Raw genomic sequence first — 18,225 nt, 5'->3', positions numbered from 1 at the left:
TTGCCTCATCTATTCTTTTCTCTTCCAGTGGATTATTTTTTTTTTAATTATTTTTTGGTTTTTAGAGAGAAGAGAAAGAGAGAGAAAAAGAGAGAAAGAGGGGGAAGAAGCAAGAAGCATCAACTCATAGTAGTTGCTTCTGTATGTGTCTTAACCAGGTAAGCCTGGAATTTCGAACTGGTGACCTCAGCGTTCCAGGTTGACATTTTACCAGTGAATTATTATTATTATTATTATTATTATTTTAAGATTTTATTTTAGAGAGAAGAGAGAGAGAGAGAAGGGGGGGAGGAGCAGGAAGCATCAATTCCCATATGTGCCTTGAGCAGGCAAGCCCAGGGTTTCAAACCGGTGACCTCAGTGTTCCAGGTTGATGCTTTATCCACTGCACCATCACAGGCCGGGCCACCAGTGGATTAGCCGTCCTTGAAAGATACTTTAGAGCAGAAGTCCCCAAACTACGACCTGCGGGCTGCATGCGGCTCCCTGAGGCCATTTATCTGGCCCCCGCTGCACTTCCAGAAGGGGCACCTCTTTCATTAGTGGTTAGTGAGAGGAGCATAGTTCTTATTGAAATACTGGTCAGTTTGTTGATTTAAATTTACTTGTTCTTTATTTTAAATATTGTATTTGTTCCCGTTTTGTTTTTTTACTTTAAAATAAGATATGTGCAGTGTGCATAGGGATTTGTTCATAGTTTTTTTATAGTCCTGCCCTCCAACGGTCTGAGGGACAGTGAACTAGCCCCCTGTGTAAAAAGTTTGGGGACCCTTGCTTTAGAGCCTCAGTCAGAGCAGGCTGCTCTTCAGCTGCAGGGCCACCAAGACCAACATCAGAATTCTTTCCCGTGGCCCGAGAAAAAAGGTGACAAGGTGAATTGTTGTGCTGTCCATGATACTGTTGGGACAAGAGGCATACCCGAGGTGGTCATGCTAGCCACGGGGTCCTTCATGGTGCCCCCTCTGCCTGTCGGCTCCTTGAGCAGACCGAACATCTCCTTCCCCTGGCCTTTGTACTGACCGGTTATTTTGCCAGAAGCGTCCTCCACCTGCTCCTACCCCTCTGGTCTTACCCTCTGCCCCCTCATCTCTCTGTGGGGTTATTTCATTTGTTTCTCTCATTAACACCGCGTGAGCGAGCCCCAGCTGGCTCAAGTCCTCCTATATTTGTTGAGGTGTTGTTTTATTTTGCCTCTAAATCTCTCCCCCCCACACACACACACACTGAGAAGTGAGGGTGGGATATAGGGAGCACCTGTCCGTCCTGCTCACCATGCTGGACCCTGCCCTCAGTAGGCCTGGCACAGAGTGGGTACTGAGCATCATGAACGAACGTGCCCACATCTTCTCTGCAGAGGCCCAGTAGTGCCAGGCGGCCTTGGTGGTGGCGAGGGGGGTGGCTTCTGGGTCCCGCAGCGACACGAACCTGCTCGGGTCTCCCACTGCTGTGGGCTGTGGGAACGGAGAGTGCGCCTCTCCTCTCGGGGCTTGGCAGGCACGGAGCCGCCGTTTGCCCATGGCTGTGGGCTGAGGGCTCCCACGCACTGGCACCTTTGTCCTGGAAAGTGGTTTTGTGTTAGAGGCTTAGCTCTCACCAGAGAGGTGATGTCTCAAGGACTGAGAGCTGGGGGCAAAGGTGATGGTCCACTGCCAGCTCTTAGAGAGGGAAAGAAGCTGGGGACACGCAGGCTGCCGCGTGAGCTTCTGGGAAGTCATCTTCATGAGGGTTAGGCTGCAGTACCGAGGGAGGAGTGTTTGACCTCCCTGAATAGTCCCCATACTTTTTTTAAAGATTTTATGTTGATTTAGAGAGAGAGAGAGAGAGAGAGAGAGAGAGAACGGGGGTGGGAAGAGAAGTGGGAAGCATCAACTTGTTATTGCTTCTCGTATGTGCGTATGTGCCTGGACCTGGCCAGCCCAGGCCGGGTTTCAAACCAGCGACCTCAGTGTGCCTGGTTGAAGCTTTATCCACTGTGCCACCATGGGTCAGGCATAGTCACAGTATTATAAGGGGCATTTTCACTTGCTGATGAAAAGCAGTTACTGAGAAGTCATTTGCATCAACATGAGAAATTAGCACCTTAATTAAAGTCTATCAAGGCTGTGGCTGGGTAGCTCAGTTGGTCAGGGCATCATCCTGATATGCCAAGGTTGTGGGCTCAATCCCCAGTCAGGGCACACACAGGAATCAACCAATGAATGCAGAAATAAATGGAACAACAAACTGGTGTTTCTCTCTCTCCCTTCCTCTCACTCTCTTAAATCAATCAATAATAAACAAAGTCTATTAGGACACATTCCTGCCTCAGGTCCTTTGCACTGGCTGTTCCCTCTGCCTCAAAAGTTCTTCCCCAGATTTCTGCATGGCTCCTTCCTGAACTTCCTTTGGGTCTTTACTCGAATGTCATCTTCTTACAGAGGTCCTCACCAACCACCCCATTTAAACTGAGGCCCCCTCCCAGCCAGTGGTACTTACTCTGTTCTCTTATTTCCCTCTCTGAAGCACACATCATTCTCAAACAGCGTTGTCTGACAGAAATGCAAGGCGAGTCATATATGCAATTCTAAACATTTTTAGTGGCCGATTTTTTTTTTTTTACAGGAACAGAGAGAGAGTCAGAGAGAGGGACAGACAGGGACAGACAGACGGAAACGCAGAGAGATGAGAAGCATCAATCATCAGTTTTTCATAGTGAGACCTTAATTGTTCATTGATTGCTTTCTCATATGTGCCTTGACTGCAGGCCTTCAGCAGACCGAGTAACCCCTTGCTTGAGCCAGCAACCTTGGGTCCAAACTAGTGAGCTTTTGCTCAAACCAGATGAGCCCGTGCTTAAGCTGACGACCTCGGGGTCTCAAACCTGGGCCCTCCACATCCCAGTCTGATGCTCTATCCACTGCGCCACCGCCTGGTCAGGCTTAGCGGCCGATTTTAAAAAGTAAAAAAAGTAACAGGCAAAATTAATGTTAAATATATATATTTAAATTGATTGATTTGAGAGAGATGCAAAGAGGAAGGGAGAGGGGGCAGAGAGAAACATTCATTTGTTTTTCCACTTAGTGGTGCCATTCACTGGTTGCTTCCTGTGTGTGCCCTGACCAGGGATCGAACCCATAACCTTGGTGTTTCGGTATGACGCTCTGATTGGGCTAAGTGGCCAAAGCTCCCAAGATTAATTTTAATAGTGTATTTTATTTAACCCAACGTATCCAATTTCAACATATAATCCATACAAAAAAATGAGATAGTTTATGTGCTCTCTTCCACCTGAAGTCTTTGAAGCCTGGCGTGTGCACAGTGCAGCACCTTTAACTTGGGACGGGCGCCCAGCCGCTGCGCGTGACGAATGGCTACTGGACTGCACAGCCCAGCTCTGCCATGTCGTAAAAGTCACTAATGACGGTGTTTATCGTCGGCTGATCTCGCTTGTCTGCTGGAACGTAAGATCTGCAAGGCCAGGGAGCTCTGCTGTGTTCACGAGCTCAGTGCCTGGCGCACAGTAGGTGCTCAGTCAGGTATAGGCCGAATGAGTCAAACAAGCGAACACGTGAGCCCTGGCCAGCTGGCACCTCGGTGGCAGGTGTGGCCAAAGACAACTCTTTCCTCTTCTTCATTGGCTTTTCCTTAACCCCTGTCCTTTCCCTCACGCCTCTCTTCCTTCTACTCACTTCCTCTTTCCCCTTTCTCCCCTTGTTCCTTCTCTTCCGTGAAGAGAGTACTGGTTTAGGTCTGAGCTCTGGAGCTGAGTGACTTTTGGTTCAAGTCCCTGTTCTGCTATGAATAAGCTATGACTCTCTCTCTCTCTTTTTTAAGTTTTGGGAGCATGTGTATTAAAGCTGGGGATGGTGAAACAAGGAAGGTCTTAGAATAGAAGAAGCAACAGGAAAGTCCAGGCGGGGCGGCTTTGCCTCTAGGAAAGTCACAGGGAAGTGACTGAGGCGGGGCTGCTGTAGCTCCCCGGGAAGTCAGAGAAAAGGGGGTTTCGGAGGCCCCGGGGGTTAGTGGGGCGCAAGCTGCCACTGCCCACTGCTGCCCTGGTTGCAGCTATGGTAGAGACCCTTAGAGTTCTTAGGAGAAAGAAAATTCTCAAAAGGAGCCATGAGTGGGCGTGCCTCAGGGAGGGTGCACCAGCTCTGACTCTTGTGAATCAAGTCTTTTAACTTCCAATGCAAGACCTCTCAGTGTGTTGCCCGCAGGGCTGGTGATCGGCCTTCCTGGGACCGGGTGGGGCGGACAGCATGTGCCTGCCTGCAGGAGTGAAGATATCATCTGACTTTGGCACCTCGCTAAGTGTGTAACCAGGGTTAACTCCTGTAATCCTCAGCGACGCCCCCAGGAGGTGGGCGCTGTGGAGGTGACCCCTGTTGCCTAGATAAAAGGGAGCTAGGGCACAGCGTGGTTAAGCAACTTGCCCAAGGCTACCTAGCTGTGCAGCCTGGCTGCAGATGCCAATACAGGTTCTTAACCACAGAGCGCTGGTAGCTATCGGTCAACATTGATTAGGGACCTACTGTGTGCCAGGCACTGTTCCAGGAGTTGGGGATACAGCAATGGGCAGGTATAGATATCTGATCTCGTGAAGTTTTTTTCATTCTAGAGGGGAAGGGAGCCAATAAAACAAATAAATACGTGTATTATGTGGCGTGTTGGGTGGTGCTAAGTGCTATGGAGAAAAAGAAAGCGAAACAGGAAATAGAGAGTATCGTGTGCTGTGGTTGTAACTTAAAAAGGATGGATAGGAAGTCCTGACAGAGAAAATGACATTGGAGGGAGGACTTAAGGGGCGAGTGAGTGCGCGGGGGTGGGGGGGGAGGGTTGGGAGATAAGTGGGCCTGTAGGGGGACCAGCAAGTGCAAAGGCCCTGAGGCAGGAGCAAGGTGGCAGGTTTGAGGAACACCCAGGAGGTGAAGCAGAGTGGGCAGGGGAAGAGGGAAACGAGGTTGAGGAAATGAGGGTGTGCTTGTGGGCTGTGGTGACGGTTGGCTTTTACTCTGGTAAAAGGTAGGAGCCATAGGCCATAGGAAACCATTGTTCTTTTTTTTTTTTTTTTTTTTTTAAATTTTCTTTCTTGATTTTGCAGAGAGAAGAGGTGGCAGAGCGAGAAGTATCAGCTTAGAGTAGCTTCACTTCAGTTGTTCATTGATTGCTGTAGCCCAGGGTTTTGAACTGGGGACCTCAGCATTTCCAGGTCAAGGCTTTATGTACTGTGTCACCAGAGGCCAGGCCCGTTGTTGTTGTTTTTTAAATAATATCACTCATTTAAAACATGCAATTTGGTGGATTTTAGCATATTCATAGTTGTACAACCACGACCACAATCAGTATCAGAACATTTTCATCACCCCTAAAGATGCCTTGTACCCCTTAGCACATTCCTGATTCCCCTTCCCCGCCCCGAGCCCAGGCAGACACTAATCTGCTTTATGTCCCTATAAGATGTGCCTGTTCTGGACGTTTCATATAAAGGGAATCAGACACTATGTGGCCTTTTGTGTCTGGCTTCTCTCACTCAGCAATCATGTTTTTGAGATTCATCCACATTGTAGCAGTTGTCAGTGCTTAATGGCTGAATCATAATCAAAATTCCACATTTTACTTATCTGTTCCTCCACTGATAGACATTTGGGTTGTTTTGACCTTTTGGCTCCCGTGAATAGTGTGGTAATGAACATTCGTGTACAAAATTTTGTGTGGACACAAGTTTCCATTTCTCTTGCATATTCCTAGAAGTGGACCTGCTGCGTCCTCTGGGAGCTCAGGGCTCTGCCTTCTGAGGGGCTGTTTCCCAGACTGTTTCCCACAGGGGCCGCACCTCTGTTACCCTGTACTCCCTGCAGCGTCGGAGGGTTCCAATTTCCGCACTCCTTTGCCGGAGCTGCCTCTGATCACAGGGTGGCTTTGAGCTGGGGGGGATGCAATCCGGCATGGCATTTGCAAGACTCCTCTGACATCAACGTTGGGAATGTGTTACTGTCATGAATCTCTCTTCCTCTCCTGCATCCTTGTCTTTCCTACCCCCTCTGCAAGGCCTTTCTCTAAGCATGACGAAGTCCTTTCCTTCATAGGTTGTGACTCTGCCCCACCCCTGCCCCCCGCCGTCGGAAGTGCCCCTCTCCTGGAGGTCACGGGTGCTCACGTGTGCCCAGTGTCCTTTCTCCTGTGCCTTTCTCTCTTGTCACGCCACGGCGTGGCGTGACCTGATGGCACTTTCGCGGTGGCCTTGGGCTGTCTTGAGTAAGCACCACGTACATTGAGACCTTGAAGACTTGGTCATAAACAAGAGTTAGATTGGGGGAGATGGTCAAGGCGAGCGGGTCCTTGCGAGGGAGGTCGGGCGTCAGGGAAGCGGGGAGGGGCCGGGCCGGTGCAGAGCCTGGATCTTAGTTAACGGGTTCCTGCCGGAGAACCACAACAAGTAAAAATAAGTAAATAAGACAACCCCTGTAGCTGCTGGCTGTTGAAAGCCTTAAGAAATGCAGTGACATGCATTAATTATTCAACGAGTTACTTGATTAATGAATTAATTAGCTAACTGATGACTTCAAGTCTTTTTTTATAATATATATAAATATATTTTTAGATTTTATTTATTCACTTTAGAGAGGGAAGAAAGAGACAGAGAGAGAGAGAGAAGGGGGGAGGAGCAAGAAGTATCAATTCTCATAAGTGCCTTGACCAGGGAAGCCCAAGGTTTTGAACCGGTGACCTCAGCGTTCCTGGTCAATGCTTTATCCACTGCGCCACCACAGGTCAGGCCTGACTTCAAGTCTCTATTGAGTAGATGCTTTGTACTAGTACTAGCCATGTCCTAACCCATTTAGTCCTCACAATGGCCTTTGGAGAAAGGCCTTTATTATCCTTGTTTGACAGGTGTGGAAACTGAGACACAGAGGGGGGTCAGGCCCCTTGCCCCAGGACTCTGGGGTGGGAACCCCTGGAGTACGGGTTTCGTGGAAGCCGTTCCCGTCTGACGCCACAGCCTGGCGCTAGCCACCCTGATCTAGGTCAGGGGTGGGCCCTGCTCCTGGCACCCTCGACCCTGCTGGGTCTCTTGAGGAGAAGACAGTGCCAGGCTCAGCTCTCTGGTCAATATATAGTGGGTACTCCATAACTACTGACTCAGGCCAGGACACACTGCTTATGGAGAGACCTGGGAGAAATCTGCAATGGCTCAGTGGGAAGAACTAGAGAGATGAGCCGCTGCACGATTATGATTATAGTCATAACTTACAAACGTTTGTTCTTTTTTTTTGTATTTTTCTGAAGTGAGAAGTGAGGAGGCAGAGAGACAGACTCTCCACATGTGCCTGACTGGAATCCACATGGCATGCCCACCAGGGGGCAATGCTCTGCCCATCTGTAGCGTTGCTCCATTGCAACCGGAGCATTCTAGCGCCTGAGGCAGAGACCATGGAGCCGTCCTCAGCACCTGGGCCAACTTTGCTCCAGTGGAGCCCTGGCTGTGGGAGGGGAAGAGAGAGATAGAGAGAAAGGAGAGGAGAAAGAGTGGAGAAGCAGATGAGCTCTTCTCCTGTGTGCCCTGGCTAGGAATCGAACCTGGGACTTCCACATGCAGGGCTGACGTTCTACCACTGAGCCAACCAGCTAGGGCTCAAATGTTTATTCTTAAATATATGACAGGCTCCAAGACAATAGCACTTCATTCTAGCTATAGGTAGCAAGAAGCGTTCTAACAAGGAATCCAGATGTTAAAGTAGGAATGAATTGAGAATCACATTGTCTCAGGCACAAGGAACAGCTCACATTTTTGCCAGATTTCTAATTCCACCTGTAGCCAGGGTGCCCTTCCCTGCAGCCTTCACTCTAGCTCTACGAGTTTCTTCTTTTCTGGCTTCTGCTTAAAGGCCTTATCTTCCTCCTCCATCTCCTTGGCCTGCTTCTGGGGCTGCCACCTTCAAGGCCGGGGCCAGGGTCAGTAGGACATGGTGCCTGCTGCCCTTCCCTTCCAGGGCTGACTGAGAGTTCAGAAGGCCTCGTTCTGAGGCCTCAGGGACTGGCCTGCTTTAACTAGGGCCTAGGGACACTGCCCTGCCTTCCCCGTGGAACCGGGGAATCTTTTGCCTTCCTAGTGACCTCGCCTAGAGAATGAGAAGATGGGCCTACATCTGGGGTCCAGAACTCAATGCAAGTGGGGGGCTGCGGGCAGGGGGAGGCCTGCAAGCCAGGTGTAAGACTGCAGGAGAACAGGCCCCTACCGGTTTTCATTTCCTGGAGAAAACACTTGACTATCTGCAATTAGTTACCCTTCATTTGCCCACTTTCTCACTGTCTATGACCTCTTCATTAGAAAGCAGAAACTTAGATGTGCAGACTTGACCTCCCCGTGTGTCTGTTCCCTTGTCTGTAATATGGAGCCATTGTATGCAAGGCCCTTAACTCAGGGCCCAGCACCTAGAGGGCTACTTGTTGGTTTGTTCATGGTGGGCAAGCGTGCCCTTCCTGGCAGGGTTCTAGCTGCCGGGGGACAGGGCAGGGGCCAGCTTCTGCCCGCAGCATTCTTGTTGGGGACCATGGTCTCAATGTGAAGAAGAAATGAAAAGTGTACCCCGGCCAGGTGCTGCTCGCTGATAAGGGGTGAGGGGTGAGCTGGGACAGCTGGCGCTTTTCCATGTTACTCGGGCTGGCTGGGGAAGGCCTGATAAGGTGGCCCAGCAGCCAAGGAGGAAGGAGCCGGGCAGATATCTAGGGGAACAGAATTCCAAGTCCTGGGGTGTACAAGACCCCGAGGCAGCAGTCCTAGGCTTGTGAGTTAGAGTGAGGCTGGAAGAGACCGCGCCTGCGTGTGTGGGGGGTGGGGTGGGGGGGAGATGAGGTCGCACAGGCCCGGGGCCCTGGTGCTCAGGCTTGAGTTGGGAAACTCCTACTAAAAGTGAACAATGATGACGGTCACGACAGGGGAAGTGGGAGGGGAGGAGGGCCAGGGGCCAGAAGGGGAAGGAGGAGGGGAGGGGGGAGGAGGGGAGACAGGAGAGAGCAGGGAGAGAAGATGGCGGGGGAGAAGGTGGGCAGGGAAGGGGTGAACGGGGAGCAGGTGGAAGTGAGAGGGGAGAGAAGGAAACGGAGGGGGGAGGGCAGCCTGGCTAACTAACACCATAGCACGCGGGACGCCGGGCGGAAACGAAAGTGGGGGCGTGGCGACCCCGCCCCCTCGGACCGTCCGATCCGCGCCCCGCCCCCGGACACGCCCGCCGCCCCCCAGTCCCCGCCCCTCTCTCCGCCTGCAGGCGCCTGCCAGATTCCCGGTGCCCTGTGTGTCCAGGGGGCGGTCCGGAGGCGCCCGCGATGGCGCATAAAACCGCTGGCCACCTGCCGGGCCGCTCCTCCGTGCGCCGCCGTCCGACGCCCTCCGTGCCCCTGCGGCCCGCGTCCCCGGAGTCGCCGCCTCTGTCGTCTCCGCTCCCGACCCTGTTCCATTTCGGCGCGTAGCCCGGGGAGCGCCGCGTGGGCACCCGGGCGCGCAGACATGGGCAGCCGCGCCAAAGCGCGCTGGACGGCAGCGTTGCTGGGCTTCACCGGGCTACTGTGCATTGTGTTGGGAGGCGTGATGATCGTAGCGGTGCCCTCCATCATCAAACAGCAAGTCCACAAGGTGGGTGAGGGGCGCCGGCTGGGGGCTGAAGGGCTTGGGCCCGGAGGAGCGCTTCAGGAGGGGCCGCTGCCCACCTCCCGGGTACCCTCCCCAACTAGGCTGACTTTGGGAGCCAAAGGGATTTCTCAGGGGGCTTCGCGGGAGGCTAGCGTTGGGGGAGGCCGAATGACAGACCCCCTTGGAGCCTGAGCTCACCATAAGGGGTCTACCTGCCGGTCTGGTCCTGGAGTGTGATTGCGTTGTGGCGGGCTGCCTCAGGGCTCCAGGCGCGCGCTCACACGCTCACGGCAGTGTCTGCTAACACGAGGGCTGCACTTCGCCTGGTCCCACTAGCCCACGAGGACGAGAACCCGACATTCATGTGCTTCCGAGAGACTCCCATGGGTCCCCAGGCCTAGTAGGTGCTCATTAGAGCAGTCTCTGCCGCTGGGTCTCCCCATCGAAACCCCTTTTCAGAAGTGCGCTGCTCTGCCCTCCCTTGCACGGCCCTCCCCCTACACTGCCTTCCTGACACAGATCAAGAAAGGTAAGCAGCTTTTCTCCCCATATCCACGCAGCGGCGAGGCTGGGTAAAAAAGCAGGTTCCTTGGAGGGCCCACAGCCCCGACGGCTTTCCTCTGATCCGAACCGTACTTACACAGCACTGCCCTTTTAACCGAGGAGGCAAATGAAGGCCGCCAGGCGGCCCTTCAGCCCGTCTGCTTCTGCCCGGGGTGTCTGGGCAGAAACCTGTTTGAATGAGTCTGGAGTTCTGGAGCGAGGGCCTGGGGAGCTATAAGCGGTCCAAGCTTTGAAGCCAGAGCCAGCATCAGTATGGGAGGGGAAACAGAGGCTCACCTTTGCCCCAGATCCAGCCAGACATGGAGCTGCCAGAGAGGTGGATATTGTCACTTTCCCGTTAGTGGAGTTCTCTTTTTTTTCCCCTCTGCCTGCTTCTTTACCGGGAGTTTCTTAAGAATGGGGGCTTGTCCACATTCTGTCCCCCCCCCCCCATTGTGCCCCAGGAGGCTTGGGAAATGAATGAATGAATGAGTGAGTGAAGGCTCCCTCTGCTTAGACCTGGCTGACGCTTCTTGGGACGCAGCCAGCTCTGAAGATGGGGCAAAGTTAGGCTTTTCTCAAGGTCTCTGGGGAACTGTTGTCTGAGTCATCTTGGCTATACGTTGTCTTGTTTTTTTGGGGGGTGGGGTTTCAAATCTTGTCCCGTTAAGTCCTGCAATCTGATTGCACTGAGATCCCGTCTGATGACACTGGAAACGGAGTTCCTCTTTGTATTTTTTTTTGTCCTTTGGGGGTGGCGGGGTAAAACGTGTATGGGGAAACCTCAGAACATAAGGGTTACTTTTTTCTCCCCCACAGCGGCCAAAGGGTGTACGTCTTTCACGCTTTTCAAAGTTAACTGTGAGAACTTTTATCTCAGTGAAAGCCTTCTGTAGACTCCCGCCGATTCTGCAGTTTCTGTGCAGTTTCTGTGCCGTGTGCACCCTGGAGAGAATTGTCACTCAGGTGGTGGAAGCATGTTGAGCATCTTGCTTGGGGGAGTGTGGGGTGGGTGGGTGGGACTTATATAAAGCCTATGAGAAAGTTTGTCTGCCCAGTCATTCTTGGGCTTCTTTCAGAGGGTTTTCTTCCCATGGCTGTAGATCAGGTGAAAGACGTCAGTTCTGTGTGTGTGTGTGTGTGTGTGTGTGTGTGTATGCGTGCGCGCACACGCACACACACACTTATGTGTATGTGTGTATACTGTACACGCACCACCTAATATTCCTCCCCTCTCTGGGCTTCCAAAGGGACAGCATCATCGTGCTCAGCTGTCCCTGTCCTGCGGCTAGGATTTCTGGGCTTAGAGTTGAGAGAGAGCCACCCACTTACCCTGCGTGACTATCTCAAAGGCGATTGGTTTGGGGCTTAGTGGTGTGAAGGCAGGAAGGCAAGCCCTGCCCCTTTCAGCCACTTCTTGGACAGCCCCCCTGAGACCCAGCCAAGTGCCTTCCCCAGGAAGAAGGATGCCAGTGTTCAGGGGACCCAGCCAGTGGGACGCTAGGAGAGGGAGGGGTGGCCCATGGGTGTTTTCTTTGGCTATGCATGTCCATGTGCAACTTGAATGGGAGGCTTGTACTTTGATTTCTATGTTTTTATGTTTCTGGCTACTTGACTTGTTTTTTAAATTCATATGGAGAAAACAAAAAGGTTCCCTTGTTTTGTTTCCCCTCTTCAGAAGGCCCGTCCTTGTCATTCCCTTTCTAGACCTCCGCCATCATCTACATCACCGGCCTTGACTCAGACACCTTAATGTATATGGCTCACAAGAACTAGGGGATATCTGATCGCTTCATATTCATTTCGCAATATCCTCTAATGTTTGTGAGCAGTATATCTATATTTTTTTCACGTAAGCTGAACTGTATACCATGTACAGATTTCCCACAGCATGCCTTTTAAGTCACTGATAATAGCTTGAAGCTTTTTTCCATGTCAGAACATACACATCTATCCCAGGTTTTTGTTTGTTTGGTTTTTCCCCTCACTGATTCCTGCCATTCCTTTGAATGGACACTGAATTCTTGACCCATTTCTCTACTGGCTGATACTGTTCTTTGTCACAAATAGACACACTGTCTGGGTTTACACTTCCACCAACAGTGTGAAAGCAGCCACTTCCCCCAGGTCGCGGAGATCACGCAGTATTATCACCGTGTGGTGGGCTTGCGTTCCGTTTCCCTGGCTGCGGGTGGGATTGAGTAGGGGTGTGCGGTTTGGCAGCCGCAGTCAGTTCCCAGAGTCTGGGGTTGCAGACCCAGCTGGGCCTTGTTCCAGACTGCTGGGGTGGTGTGGGGGGGACCCTCAGGCGGGTTACTTCACCTTTTAGACAGGGATCGGGTCTAGCATGCCTCCCGGCGAGACTAGTAAGGTACAGAGGGAGGCGGCTTCGTGTGTGTGGCAATGTCTTGGATGCGCTGTCTCACTCATTTGAATCCCATTGGAGCCTTGTGAGAGAGGCAGAGGTGTGGTGGTGTTCATCCTTCCTGCAGATGAGGAAACTGAGGCAGAGCAGAGGCCAGCCACCCGCCAGGTTGACAAAGCTGTGGCCAGTGTTGGGCAGGAGCTCTAATCCCCAGATCTGGGTCCTGGGAAATAAAATGGGAGCTCTCCATTTGGTGGACTTCTCAGCAAAAGGCAGAAAGAAGGAACCAGATAGATAAGCAGTTTAGCCACGGGTAGGTCCACAGAAAACACATGTCTAATTGAGAAAAGCTCTGGTGCTGTTTATTTATTTTTTAAGTAACTCCACAAAACAACATTCTGTATTTTCAATGGATTACTATCAATGCATGTAACAGCTCAGAAAAAGGTATGGAAGGGCATGCACCAGACTGACAAAAGTGGTTGCTCTCAAGGCAGGGAGGGAGATGGGAATGTGGCCCAAGTCAACTTATACTGTATCTGTAATGGCCCTACTTTAAAAAAACACACACACACACACACATTTTTTAAAATTGATTTTAGGCAGAGAAATAGACAAGAACAACGATCTGTTACTGTATATGCCCTGATTAGTGATTGAACTGGCAACTTCTGGACATGTTCTAACCAACTGAGCTATCCGGCCAGGCCACTCCTACTTTATTTATTTTTTAAACAAAAGGAATGTTTTTGTGTATTCTGCATTTAATTAGAAATCAGTAGTGAATCCATAGCTCTCCCCAAAGAATGGCCAAATGGATTAGATCCAAACACAAGAGAGACGCAGTGGAGCCCTGTCCTGAGGTCTCTAGGAGAAGGTTTGGGAAGAGGTGAAAATCATTTCCTCTCCTTTCCTCCCGTGGGCAGAACTGATGAGACGTGTTCAGACCCAAGGGCCCAAGGAACATATTCATGTACCATGTGTGCCGGGCAGTGTTCTGAGACTCTCTGTGACTATCATCTCCTTTAGTTCTGGGAGAATTCTGTGACATATGTCTGACTGGTCATTATCAACAGTTGGGAAGCAGAAGCTTAAAATAGTCATTTGTGACCCTGGGTGGTTGGCTCAGTGGATAGAGCATCTGCCGGGCGTGTGGATGTCCTGTTTTTGATCCTCGGTCAGGGCACACAGGAGAAGCAACCATCTGCTTCTCCACACTTCCCTCTCCTCCTTTTCTCCCTTTTCTCCTCTCACAGCCAGTGGCTCGATTAGTTCAAGCGTCAGCCCCAGGCACTGAGGATAGCTCAGCTGGTCCCAGTGGCGGCTTCAGGTGCTAAAAATAGCTTGGTACTCGAGCATGGCCCCAGATGGGGATTGCCAGGTGGATCCTGGTCGGGGTGCATGTGGGAGTTTGTCTCTCGATCTCCCCTCCTCTTACTTAAAAAAAGAAAGGACAGTCATTTTCTTCAGGTGACCTTTCTGTGGTGTGTGTGTGTGTGTGTGTGTGTGTCTGTCTGTCTGTCTGTGAGAGAGAAAATATCCTGGAGGCAGACCCAGGGAGGGTGGGACTTTTGTAGCCACCACGCAGAACTGAGCCTGCCATGTGCGGCCCCTTGTATTTGAGTAGACAATGAAGGCACAGTCCAGGTCCCTGGGGGTACATATTTGAGTTACGGTGTGTCTCTGGTCCACCAGACAAGCCCCCCTACACACACACACTGCAGCTGGGCCACAGGGGAGGGGACTCTTTCACCAGGCCAGTGTGTGTGGCAATGAGCCCTGTCGCCTTCTCCCCTGTCTAGGAGGGAAGCTGAGTCCCCCCTGCTGTCTTTAACTTGGTGTTTTGGTCAGAACCAGCCTCGGGTGTTTTACCCACCACCTCTTCCAGCCTCTGTTGCTTTGCGCCCTTTGGCAAATCTCTGCCCGTCAGTTAAAAGGTGAGGGTTAATGATAGATAACGGTGATGGGCACTCATCATGCCAGGCACTGTTTTAAGTGTCTTGCATGTGTTAATTTATTTTGTTTAGTGCGTGAACAGCTACTGTTGCCTCTGTTGTATTGAGGGAAAGGGAAATGGGAACTTGTGAAGTCGCTTGTCCCAGGTCACACAGAGGAAGTGGCAGAACAAGCATGTCCATTGGGGGGCCTGGGGAGACCCTGTCCTCCCTCCTCTGTCATTCCACGCAGCTTGACTTGATGTTTGTGGCAGGGCAGGGCGCCCTGTATTCACTGCCCAGGCCCACCTCCCCTTTTCCTTTCCCTGCAGGGCCAGTGGGGAGCGGGGTTCACGCCAGGCTTTTCTCTTTAGGATCGCCTCCTCCAAAAGTTCTGGTACCGAGCGCCTCCCGACAGCTCCCTGCCAGGATGTGTTCTAGACCTGCAGATGCCCAGCGAAGCTGGGGTGGGCCGCCTTTTCTGAGCCTGTGGTTGCAGCCAGGCGGCGCCGGGCTCTTGTTCACCCTGCAGGGCCTGACCAGCCACTTCTGTGCATCTGGGCTCCAGAAAGCCTCAAGGTCAAATCTTGGAGGGCCTCTCGGAGCCAGACTGACTGCGCTGCAGCCTGGACGCTCACAAGCTGTGCCCTGCAGGCCCTGCATCTGGCCGCTTCCAGCGGAGGCAGAGAGCAGACCGGCCGTGGATGGGCGTGCTCCCTTCTGGGGGCGGTCCAGTTCCGTTGGCTCCAACTCTGCTGTTTTCTCCCTCTTTCCTACCTGTCCCTGCAGGCCATGCGAGGGCCACATCAATTTGCTCCATGGCGACAGCTGAAAACACTGCTTATTTTTAGTGTCCCTCCGTCAGGTTTATTTTTGTTTCCTGCTCTGCTCCTGGCAGATTTGCTTCTCTCTGGCTTCACAAGGGCATGTGCATGCACACGTATGTGTTTATGTGTGTACCCGCATGCAGACTGTGCACACACGTGTGCCAGTTGTACATGCATGACTGGGTGAACTGTGAATCTATGTGAGTATGTGCATAGGTATATGCCTATGTGTGACCACATGCTGAAGCATGTACACATGTGTTGACATGTGTCAACAGGTACACAACACGTGTCTCTGTATTGTGTATGTGGACATGCATATACACATGTTGATATGTGCCCATATGTGGCAACATGGCATACACGAGCCCATGTGTGTTTGCAGGCATGGGCTCATGTGTACCCCATGTGGCAATGTGTGCCTTGCATGTGGCTGTATGGTTGCACATGTGTATACACATGTTAATATGGACCATGTTGGTATGTATGGTCACATTGTGGACACATACACACACATGTTAACAGGGCTGCATGCTGGCATGTGTGATCACATATGGGGGCACACATGGACACGTGTGTTGACACATTTCCATGTGTTGGGCTGTGTGTGCACACCCGTGGTGGTGTACCCCACTTGGACCTTCCCAGGGCTGGTGCGTCTCATTCCAGGAAAAGTTGCCTTGTGCTTCCTGGGATGACTAACACTCTCTGGGCTCCTGTTGGGTGATCCCTTGATTATCTAGAACTCGTCGGCTAAGCCCAGCTACCTGGAACTCTCTCGCTCTGACCTTTAACTTGGAGCAGGCCGGGCAGCGGGGGGCTGCTGCGGAGGGCTCACTCTGTGAGTTTTCTAGGACATGTTACAGCGCAGGCGTGTCCGCTCTGTCTACACCTATGGGGCCCATTGCTGGTCATTAGTGCCCAGAAGGCTGTTCCCATCTCCTCGGTCAGTGGAAGAGGGACCCCTGGGAATCATAAGCCGCCCCCCCCCAAGGCTGGCTTCTGCCCCAAAGCTGGGGCTGACGGACTCTCCCAGCCTTAGAATTAGAAGGTTTGGGTCAGGCGTGCTGCCCCTGGCCGTCCTCGCCGTGAGGATCTAGCAGCTTCAGCCCAGAAACACATTTACTGTGCAGAGAATCCAACTAGACAGCTCAGCCAAAAAGCACAACGAGACACAACAAAAGGACAAGACCCTTTATGTAGCTCATGTCCCTCCTTCTCCTTCAAGGGTAACCTTGGCCTTCACTGGCCCTGGGAGTGGCCGGCGGAGCCGAAATACAAAGAGAAACAAAACGGCACAAAAAAGTTCATTTCTGGCTTTGGGGCCTCAGAGAGCATGGGAGCTGGTGATGTAGATAGTTGGCTGTTGGAGTGATTTGGTCCTGGTTTGCGGCTGTCATTGTGCCCAGAGCCTCCCTGGACCCAGAGGCCCAGGACCCCCGTGGACTGGGCACACTGTCTTCATGTTCTTGCCCCTCCTTCCTCACCCCACTGTTTCTTCCTGTTCACCATTAGCTCCTCCTGGGAGGGGAAGGAACAGGAGTGGCCTGACCCTTGTGCGCTTCCTGGCATTCTGAGCGAGGTTCCTTCCACCTTTTCTGACGCTTTTAGAGGACTCTTGAGACACTTGACCTGTTCCTCCTGCCCCTCTGGCCGGCTGCTCGGGGTCTCCTTTGTCTGTCTCCCTGACCTCTGGGCACGGGGATGTCTCAGGGCCCCGATGCCCTCTGTGTGGTCACGCCGTCCCCGGTGAGCTCAGCCCGGGAGCACTCTTACACGCCATCTTTGCCCCAGCTACTCCCAAAGCGGCATCCCGGGCCCCACACCTTTCCCCTGAATTCCAACGGCCAACTCCATATCTCAACTGGGTGTTCAAAGGCAGCTCGCCCTGGGCAAGGCCCGACTCCTCCTCGCTGCCTCGTGGCCCCGTCCCTCCCGCTGGCTGGCTGGCTGGCTGGCCGGCCGGTGTCCTGCCTGCGCCCCATCTCAGCTGGAGCTCCGTTCTCCAGCTTCCCCGGGCCGAACGTCTGGGGCTCAGCCTTGACTCTCTCTGCTCTGCTTCTCGTGTTGAACCATCAGGAGGATTTGAAGCTTCACCTTCAACTCATGTCCGGAGTCCAGCCACTTCTGGCCACACTGCTGTGGCCACCACCTTGATCTGCGGCATCCACAGCTCTCACCAGGGGTTCCTGCAGTCTCCCTGCGGCCACCTGTCTCCCCGGTCAGGTTGTCCCGGCACAGAAACAAAGGGGTCCGCCCTGTCCCCTGTTGGCCTTGCCCTGCCCTTTGCACACTGTCCAGCCCTTGCTCAGCTGTCCCCTCTGCCCACCACTCTTCCCGGTCTGTGTCCTGTCCCACCACCGTGAGGCCTCTCTTCACATCTCACTTGCTCTCCGAAGCTCCCACCCCAACCTCCCTTTTATAATGTTGCCAGTTCCCTCCCCGTATCCCCTGTGCTCTGAACCCACCTTGCTGTCTTTTTGTATGTGTTTTTTTTCCTGTGGCCTTGTTGCCAGTGGAGATAACGCGTACTTGACCTGTGCATCGCGTTGATTGTTTATCGTCTATTTCTCCCTGTGAGGACGGGGGGCCTGTGAGGACAGGGACCTCGGTTTTGTTTGTTGCTGTGTCCCAAGCTCCTGGAAAGATGCCTAGCACGTAATCGTCGGCTCTCAAATATTGATTGATGGGCGTTTAGAAGACAAGGCTGGTTCGTGACGAGTGGCAGATTGTGGTCCGGTGCTGGGACGTGGGGCCTGGCTTCTTTCTCCCCCCTGCACGGGGCCCTGCTCCAGACCCGGGGGCCCTGCTTCTCACCAGCTGACCACCCGGCAGTCAGTTCTCCCTGCTGTAGCGAGCATGCTTTTTTAAAAGTGTGGCTTGGGCCCTGGCCAGGGGGTTCGCTCAGTGAATAGAGTGTTCACCCTGCACGCTAATGTCACGGGTTTG

The 18,225-nt window shown here is 52.7% G+C and overlaps 1 protein-coding gene across 1 annotated transcript in view; it reads left to right on the top strand.

The window, feature by feature from the left end:
• The first annotated feature begins 9,256 nt into the window (after positions 1 to 9,256).
• The window catches only part of SCARB1 (scavenger receptor class B member 1), a 59,275-nt gene continuing 50,306 nt past the window's right edge, over positions 9,257 to 18,225 (top strand). The window contains exon 1 of the mRNA XM_066371174.1: positions 9,257 to 9,610. Coding sequence (XP_066227271.1) covers positions 9,485 to 9,610 — 126 coding nt within the window. The 5' untranslated portion in view covers positions 9,257 to 9,484. The remainder of the gene's footprint in view (positions 9,611 to 18,225) is intronic.

Source organism: Saccopteryx leptura, chromosome 2, assembly GCF_036850995.1.
Source record: "Saccopteryx leptura isolate mSacLep1 chromosome 2, mSacLep1_pri_phased_curated, whole genome shotgun sequence".
Lineage (NCBI taxonomy): Eukaryota > Metazoa > Chordata > Mammalia > Chiroptera > Emballonuridae > Saccopteryx > Saccopteryx leptura.
The sequence above is the reverse complement of the archived record's forward strand: the minus strand, read 5'-3'. Positions and strand labels throughout refer to the sequence as shown.